The 8,442-nt window shown below is 49.4% G+C and overlaps 1 protein-coding gene and 2 long non-coding RNA genes across 21 annotated transcripts in view; 2 read left to right on the top strand and 1 right to left on the bottom strand.

The window, feature by feature from the left end:
• Nucleotides 1-117: 117 nt before the first annotated feature.
• On the top strand, nucleotides 118-4,033 carry LOC134423321 (uncharacterized). Of its 3 annotated transcripts, none has more exons than XR_010029060.1 (4): nucleotides 118-641; nucleotides 1,391-1,592; nucleotides 1,886-1,992; nucleotides 3,553-4,028. It is a non-coding gene; the product is annotated as an uncharacterized LOC134423321 (long non-coding RNA). The 3 variants fall into 3 exon arrangements; XR_010029059.1 differs by having other exon boundaries at nucleotides 141-206; nucleotides 458-1,592; XR_010029058.1 differs by having other exon boundaries at nucleotides 118-1,592; nucleotides 3,553-4,033.
• LOC134423322 (uncharacterized) lies at nucleotides 3,535-8,370 on the bottom strand. The gene is made up of 3 exons (XR_010029061.1): nucleotides 8,232-8,370; nucleotides 8,014-8,122; nucleotides 3,535-3,665 (listed from the first exon to the last, which is right to left on the bottom strand). It is a non-coding gene; the product is annotated as an uncharacterized LOC134423322 (long non-coding RNA).
• Nucleotides 7,190-8,442, top strand: part of DOCK7 (dedicator of cytokinesis 7) — a 95,547-nt gene continuing 94,294 nt past the window's right edge. For all 17 annotated transcript variants that reach the window (XM_063166261.1, XM_063166259.1, XM_063166255.1 and 14 more), the window contains exon 1: nucleotides 7,190-7,265. In XM_063166261.1, the coding sequence (XP_063022331.1) occupies nucleotides 7,228-7,265 (38 nt within the window). In that variant the 5' untranslated portion in view covers nucleotides 7,190-7,227. The remainder of the gene's footprint in view (nucleotides 7,266-8,442) is intronic.

The following is an 8,442-nucleotide window of genomic DNA, read 5'->3' as shown; positions in this document are numbered from 1 at the left end:
CCGGCGGGCGCCGCGGCGAGGGCGAGGCGCGGCCAGCGGCGGGCTGCGCGCAATGCACGCTGGGAAGTGTAGTCCGGAGGGAGAGCGGCTGGGAGGCGGGAGAGAGGAAGAGAACGGAGGAAGAGGAGGGAAGGAATGAGGAAGAGGATGGAGGGAGGTGGCGGGGCCGCGCCGCGGCTGGAAGCGAAATCCCAGCCCCTTCACGGGTCTGCGGCTGTCCTTTAACAGCGCTTCTCTCTTTGCTCGGGATTTTTTAGGAGGGGCCTGGTTTTGTTTTGATTTTTTTTTTTTTTTTTTGTGGTTTTCTTTGGGTTTGGTTTTTTGGTTTTTTTTTTGGTGCATGTGTGGTTTCCTTCTTTTGGTTCAGGTGGTTTCGGTTTTTTGGTTTTTGTGGGCTTTTTGTTAGTTTTGTTTTTACTTTTGTTTTTTAATTCCGTGTCTTTTGATTCCTTCACAGCAAAATGCTTCCCCAGATCTCCAAACTCCCTGAAGGATTTCAATTTCCAGCCTAAATACCCAGCCGAGTGTGCTCCGATTCAATTCTCTCCTTTATTTCCTACCTTAAAAGTCACATCAAAACCACTGCATCTCCTCTCACTCTACTGAGGGGTTTTTTAGGTTTTTAAAAAGTGTTTTGTAAAGTAGGTTCTTCATTAATCTGTTTGTCTTAAGCTGCTTAAAAATACTCATTGGCTGTATCGGGAGCCGAGCTTAAAAAAAAAAAAAAGTGCAGGATTTGTGGAGGATTGAGCTGAATTTCTCAGCTGTCTGGAACTGGCATTAGTGCTCCACCAAGATCCTAATATTCCTGCTTTCCCTGGTACTTACCAGCCCAATTTTGGGTTCATGAAGCAAAGTCATGTGGTTTTTTTTTTCCATTTTGTGATTTTACTGCCTTCTGCTGGTCAGAGACGATCAGGCTGAGCTTAATTTTTTATAATCAGCACATGATCTAACATTTAGCTGCAGTGAGCTGCCAACAATAGATGCTTTGTGTATTTCGTGGTGTTTTGGTTTGGGTTTTTTTCCCCTGCAGCCTCATGGATATATTTCACATAGGAGGGTTGATCAGTAAAGAGGATTGTAGGTTTTAATGTGCAGACTACATCTTGTTCCAAAAGTCTGCTGTTGGCCTGCGGTGGGGATGTAGCAGATCACCTTTCTAATCCTTCCCTGCTTGCCCTTTGCTCCCAAGATAAAGAAAAAAAGATTTAAAAATAAAAACCCTGTTGCTGTTTGCATAAACTCATAAAACTGTGACAGTGCAGAAAGAAAGAGGCCTGCTGCCTCCAGAATTTCATGATCTGTTCTAGGAATTATAGTTGTTTAAAGTTTTATCTTTGCTTTTATTCCCTGAGACAGAGATGGATGTTCTTGTCTGTCTGTGTAGGGGCTGCAAGGTGGAGAGCTGAGGAGCTGACAGGGCTTGGATCTGCCTAAATGTGCAAGGAATTATCCAGCTGATCAAAGGAAATGGCTCTTCCCCTTCCTGCACCTTCCTGCTCTCAAATTTAATAACCATGCCCTGAATTGATGGGCCACACCTGGATATACCCTGTAAATCCCTGGGCAGGCAGGGGATGAGAGGGAAGGTATTTATTTTCTGCCTTTTTTGCCACACAAAACAAAGCTTTGATTGCCAAATAATCACTCAGGCAACCATAAATAATTGTCTGTAAAAGAGTTTTCTTCACATCCACCAATTCCTATTTCTGTAGGAAAGGTTTGCAGAGGGAGTGGGAGGGAACTGAGTTCAACAAACTTATAACAAATATCACAGAGTTCACACTTTCAACATTTTAGTGACATATAACCATCTCTGAGCTCCATTTGAATGGCACAAGGAGATTTTGAAAAAATATAATTTGTCTCTATTTTTTAATAGGTGAACAAGGTGTGTAACACCAAGTGGCAATGGCAAGATTAAACATTAGAGGAGATACTCTGATTTATGGAAATACACAACATTTATCCTCCAAACACTGCAGAATGGTAAGAGAACACTGGGCAGTGGGGAATGAAGCTTCTGCTCCTGCCACTCTTCCATCATCAGTAATCTGCAATATATTTAGAAAAGCTCATTAAACATTTGGCCAAATGTGCTTTCCCAAACATTGGTGCCTGAGGAGAGCAGACCTTGGGTCAAGTAGCTGGAGAGAAGGGAATTTTCCTCATTTATTTTTAGCTTCATTTCCTAGGGAAGTAAGCCATCTGTGGTCTGTTTCCCTCTGGAAAGTTTGGAAACTGCTCTGAGTTCAAGTTTGCAGGGCCTCAGAGATGTTAAATAATTCCAGTTTTTGTGGGAGTGGCTGCTCAGGTCAATGGAGACTCTGGCACAGGAAAAGGGGAGAACATGGGAATTCACACTGGGTTTGTGCATCTTTCAAGCACAGTGAGGGTGAAGGGACAGCAGGAGCTGGATTGCTCTGATGTAGTTCCCCCCAAAATTAGCCAGCAAACTTCTGCTGGGACCACTCAGTCCCTCCAAATCCAGATTTCCTTTGTCCCAGGAGCAGGGTAAGGAGGAGGAGGCTTCAGCAGGATGAGTCTGTGCCCAGGCTACCCGTAATGAAAGATCCTAATTATGCAAAGGGAAATAAAACACATTAATAATACCATTTATAGGGTGCTGAACTGGGAAAGGTTGAGAGCTGTGCTCGGGGTGGAAACATGAACTACAAAAATGATAAACATGAGCAGGAATTAATGGAAGGAATTAATGGAAGCTCACTTGGGAAGACTTTGAGTCCTTCTCTGGGTAGATTTAATTTCTTGAACCCACCTTTTGAAGTGAAGAAATGCTAAATAAATGTGCCAGGAGACAGTAGAGCAGAAGTGAAGCTGCCGTCAAACATCACCATGTGAAGAAGGCTCTGGAAAGGCTGGTACAGTTCTGTAAAGGAAGTAACAGGGGTGTCAGGGATGTAGTGAAGGCTGCAGCAATTTGGAGAGTCCTCCCTCCTTCAATCTCCTGGTTTCTCCAAGAAAATTTGGGTACTGAGCAGCCTGAGAAGAGCAGCACATTCTCTCCTGCCAGAGCTGTCCAGAGGAGATGGTGTTTGTGACACTCGTGTAACTCTTTATATTTAGAGAGTTTTTGCCAGGAGAGCCGAGGTTTGGCCCTTCCCGGTGCTGCCAGGAGGTGGCTCCCTGCATTTGCAGTCCCTATTTACGCCTTTGTTTATGGAATTACTCCGGACGCCTTTTCCCTGGAAAATGTTCCCCTGCCTTTGCCCTGAGGAAGTTTACGTCAGGAGAACGAGGAAGCCCTGGGCTCAGGAAATAATCTGCGAACAGGCAAGGCAAGGACCAGTTCGCTTCTGACCAAATGTTTTCTGGCTGGGATCCAAAGGGATTTTTCTTGTGCAGAACCTAATCTTGTAAGATTAGGGTCAAGGAGTTACATGTGTGTTGGTAGGGTGCACTTACCAATATATAGCCCAGTAAAAGTCATCCTCAATTATAAAAAAAATCATTTCAGTCGCATGTTTTAAAGGATGCAGGTGGTTCATGATGAATTAATTAAATGCTGCTTCATTCTTCCACTTCCAGTGTCCTGTGTCCAGGCCATGGATCCTTTTTGGAGGCAGGGATGTTTCCCAAAGGCTGATGTGTTCTTCTGTTGGAACCCAGCGTGGAACAAGCCAGGTTCCTGCTTTTGCTTCCTAAAACATGGTGAGGAATTACAGTGTGTTAAAGAAGAGTAGCTATTCAGTATCCTCATAATGGTGGTAAAATTCCAGGTTTTACATTCGTTACTATGTAGCCTCTATTCAAACATTAATTAAAATTAACTTGGGCTGTCTGGAGGTATTAATTGCATGTACACAGCCCCTCCACTCTTGATTTGTCTTCACCCTCACTCTGAGGTACCAGACACCCTTGAGGGCAAGAAACTCTGCAAAATAAACAGTGTAGCACTCCCAGGACATCATGAATCACACACAATTTCCCCCTGTTTTAAAAGAAAATTGTTCCATTTGCAAGAAAACTTGCCACACAAGTGTTGTTTCTGAATCAGGGATCTGCTAGTTACTAAAGAATTATTTTTTGTGCAGCTGTAATTCCATGTAACAAGTTTCTCTGGTGGTCACATTCTCCTCTTTGCAAAGCTTGTTTGTTTCTTCAGACCAAGCATTTCCTTCAGTTTATTCACTTCTAGGATGACAAAACAAGAGGCACAAGGATTGTGACTGTGCCTGTAAGAGGCAACCCTCACCTTAGTACCCAAAATAACACTGACACCACCACCTCAGTCCCCCCATGTTCTTACCATGAATTTTTTCTTTGGCATTATTTGATTTATAATGGCTAAAGACTGCACTTTTTTTTCTCTCTTATTTCTTCAGTTTTTTCCTTGACTTCTCTTGGTTAATCCTGCATGCACTGCAAAATTTAGGGTCAATCTGCAGAAGCTCTTGGGGTTTTTTGCAAGGTCACATGTACATTTCTACCAATGTTAGTGATCTCTTACTATTTGAACCCACACACTTTATAGACTTGCTGATCACTATCTGAAAAGTAATGAGGAATAATTTTCTGGAATTCGCTGGGTATTGACTATTAATTGAGGGATTTTGCTCGTATTTAACCCAACTATATGGAGAAAACCTACTTCTTTGCAAAGCAATGCCCTCCTGATGTGAAGGCAATAATATAATAATATTATATATATATATTACTTTTTATATATATATATATAAAAATATATATTATTTATATGGAATAGAATATATGTTATTGGATAATATAATGTAATATAATATGTAGATATTATATAGATAATTTATATATATCATATATCTGTATTGATAGAGGTCCATTTTAAATCCAGGTGGGATGGCTGGAGCTCCTCTGGGCCAGCTCTCAGCTACAGAAAAAGTCAAGGAAAAGCAAAGGAGACATCAAAACTCAGCAAGTAGTGCCCAGAGCCTCACCAAGGTCCTTTCTCTGTGGTAATGACTGGCAGGAGGGGAAAATGAAACCTAAAATCCCAAAGGTCTGCAGTGGACCTTGGGTACTCCATGCCCTCTGTGTCAGGGCTGCTGGGGCTGGGCTGCTCTTTGCACCCTCTGGCAGCAGGAAGAGTTTTCCTCTCACAACTGCAGATTCCCAGTTTTGGTCTCAGTGTTTGGGTTAGGCAGGGGTATTTTGGCCTCCTGCATTCCAGACTGGTGCCATTTTGGGTATAAAAAAGGGGAGAAGGGGAGGCATTGCTGGTGATCCCTGATGCTTTGGTCTGTTCTTGTGAGCACACACACTCAGAATTGGGAATTTGATCTTAAAATTCCAGACTACTTTGGGTTGGAATCCAAATCTCATCCAGTTCCATCCCCCTGCCATGGCAGGGACACCTCCCACTATCCCAGGCTGCTCCAAGCCCTGTCCCATCTTTCCAGAGATGGGGCAGCCACAATTTCTGTGGATGTAAGGAGGTAAATCTCTTATCCCATGCACAGTGTGAGGCCCTTCTCTGGTATGCAGTTCCACATGCTGGCAGCAGCTCCAGAGCAAGAGTCTTTTGTCTTGGCTGAGGTCTGTGGGACATTTCCTCCCCTCCCCCTTGGAGAAGAACATCCCTTTCTCAGTGCCTACAATGGGTCTTTGCTCCCAGGGTCTGTGTCTGTGTGACACATGACAGCACCTTTGTGTCCTGGGGCACAGCCTCACCCACAGGGAGTCACTTGGTGGCTGCATTAAATCCCCTGGCATCACTCACACACAGATATTTGCAGATTTTAGGGCACTGCCTGTGCAAACACACACAGACAGCAGAGCAGAGGAATTGCACACAGCTGGAAACCAGCAGCTCCTGCCAGGGGGAGGATTGGTGTCCTCCATGTGAGGGAAACCTTCACACAACCCAAGCAGATGGAGTGGGGGGAATTAACACTCCTGCTTTGGGACACTTCCTGGGTGACTATTAATAGTTCCCTGGGTTGGATTAGTGCACAGCATATGTTGGGTAGCAGGGACGTGGTGTTATCTGCTAGATCATGTCCTGGGCTCAGTCTTTTCTTGAAGTCACAGAACAGTAATTTTTGTTAATGACTCCCCACCTTCTACTTCCTCTTCCCCTTAGATAATCCCAAACCATGATGTGGTTGGAGACACTGCTAGTAATGGCATGTTTGGTGGGAATGGATGGTACAATCTTCCAACCATCTCCTAAATCATCATTAGGGACAATTTTTAGCCTTTTTGAAGGAAAAGATGGGATGATATGGGGCAGGATTGACTGGGAGCCCAGTTTTGTGTGGCCAAGGGACCTGGCCATGCCCTACAGACCTGTGACACCCAGCAATGTCTTAAGCTGCACCAGGGAGAGTTTAGGTTGGACATCAGGAGGAATTTCTTCATGGAAAGGGGGATTAGACATTGGAAGGGAGGTTTGGAGTCCCCAGCCCTGGAGGTGGCACTCAGTGCTCTGGGCTGGTGACAAGGTGGGGACTGGGCACAGCTTGGATGATCCTGGAGGGCTTTTCCAACCCCAGTGATCCTGGGATTCTGGTGCTGCCAAGGGTTGGTCTGGCAGCAGTTTTGGTCTGAGGGCTGGGGAGCGATGCTGAGGAGCCTTTTTCCCAAACCACTGGAAGATCCCCATCAGTGCTGAGAACAGCCCCAACTACTCTGCTCTCACTCGGGAATAACGCGGCACTGCAAGGGGAGCCCCAGGCCGTGGGGGTCAGGACCTGGGGATGGGGACAGGGGCAGGAACGAGGACAGGGGACGGAGATGGGGACAGGGATAGGGACAAGGGCAGGGATGGGGACAAAGGATGGGGATAGAAGCAGGGATGGGAATGGGGACAGAGGACTGGATTATGGACAGGGGAAGGCATGGGCACAGAAGACGGGGATAGGGATAGGTGCAGCGATGGGGACAGGGGACGGGGATAGGGTCGGTGGCAGGGATGGGGACAGGGGCAGGGATGGGGACAGAGAACGGGAATAGAGACGGGGCACGGATGAGGACAGAGGACGGGGGTAGGGGTAAGGGCACAGATGGGGACGGGGTCAGGAGCACGGATGGGGACGCGAGCGGGCCGGCCGCGGTCACTCCCCGCCGTATATGTGCGAGGAGCGGCCCCGCGGCGGGAAGGGGAGGAGGCGGCGGGCGCGGCGAGCGCCGGGGGTGGGAGCTGCGCCGCTCAAGTGCGCGGCTCGGCGGAGCATTACGGCGGCCGAGCGCTGCCCGGGCCGGCAGCGCGGAGCCCGCAGCGCGGCCATGGCCGAGCGCCGCGCCTTCGCCCAGAAGATCAGCAGGTACCGGGGCCGGGCGGGCCGGGGCGGCGGCGGCGCCGCGCGGGGGGCGGGCGGGCCCGGCCGCGGGGGCTCCGCCGCTGCCGCGCCCCGGGGGCGGGCGGGCCCGGCGCGGCCCTCGGGCCCCGCGCCCCGCCGGCCTCCGGGGGCCACGGGCAGGGTCCGGCCGCGGGGCCGCGGCTCCCCCCGGCCGCCACAAAGGGCCCGGAGCGGGCGCGGCGGCGCCGAGCGCGGGGCCGCTCCCCCGGGGCAGCTCCCGCGGGGAGCGGGGGAGGGAGGAAGGAGGAAAGGAGCCGTGGAATTCCGCTCCCGCGAACAAAGGCCGGCCGGGCGCTTTGTGCAGCCCCTCTCGCCGCACGATGGGCGGCACGGCGCTCGCCCGGCCCGGCCCTGCCCCGGCCGCCTCCCGGCGCTGCCCCGGCCCCGCACCTGGGAGGGCAGCGCCGACCTCCCGCGGCTGGAAAATGGAGAGAGAGCTCCCTTGCAGCGCCTTCCTCCCTTTTGTGTGCGAGCGCGGCTGCTGCGCTCCTTGGACCTGCCGAGCTGCGCCAGGCTCGCGGTGCTGCTCAGCATCCTTGCGTTCCTCAAAGTTTGGCTATTTTTTGAAGGGGAGTATTTATAGAAATTTACCTGCCAACAATCGGTTTCTGCAGATTTACGTGCCGAGTTAGCATGTGGTTCCAGGTGGGAACAGTTTTTCTGTTTGCAGGTCAGACCAGGTAGCCTTTGGTGACCATGGTACCTCTCCTACCTGTAACCAGCAGTGCAGTGAAAGTGAGAACCATCGGTTGTGCCAGAGCTGTTCAGGAGGATGTGGACAGTAGCAAAAGGAGTCTCATTTTCATCCATTGAGTGGGAAGCTGTAGGTACAAATAGCTGCAGTTAGAGAAGCTGTGATGGAGAAGGGTCATGGGCAGGAGGTCAAAGGAGAAGAGTGGGTAGGAGGTAGAGGAGTGACATCAGTCCCACCCCACTCATGATCTGGAACCGGGTGGAAACATTGCTCTTCTCTTCAGATTCTCTGCACATTTTGATGTGCACCAGCCAGGGGTTAGTGTGACAGATCAAGGAATGGGGAGAGATGGCTTTGCTGCCAGGCTGTTTTTCCTGCTCCTTGGTTGTGGTCATAGGAATGTCACATGAGAGACAAGCCCTGGCAGTCAGTGTCCGAGCTGTGCAG

The sequence above is a fragment of the Melospiza melodia genome, chromosome 11 (assembly GCF_035770615.1).
Source record: "Melospiza melodia melodia isolate bMelMel2 chromosome 11, bMelMel2.pri, whole genome shotgun sequence".
Lineage (NCBI taxonomy): Eukaryota > Metazoa > Chordata > Aves > Passeriformes > Passerellidae > Melospiza > Melospiza melodia.
The sequence above is the reverse complement of the archived record's forward strand: the minus strand, read 5'-3'. Positions and strand labels throughout refer to the sequence as shown.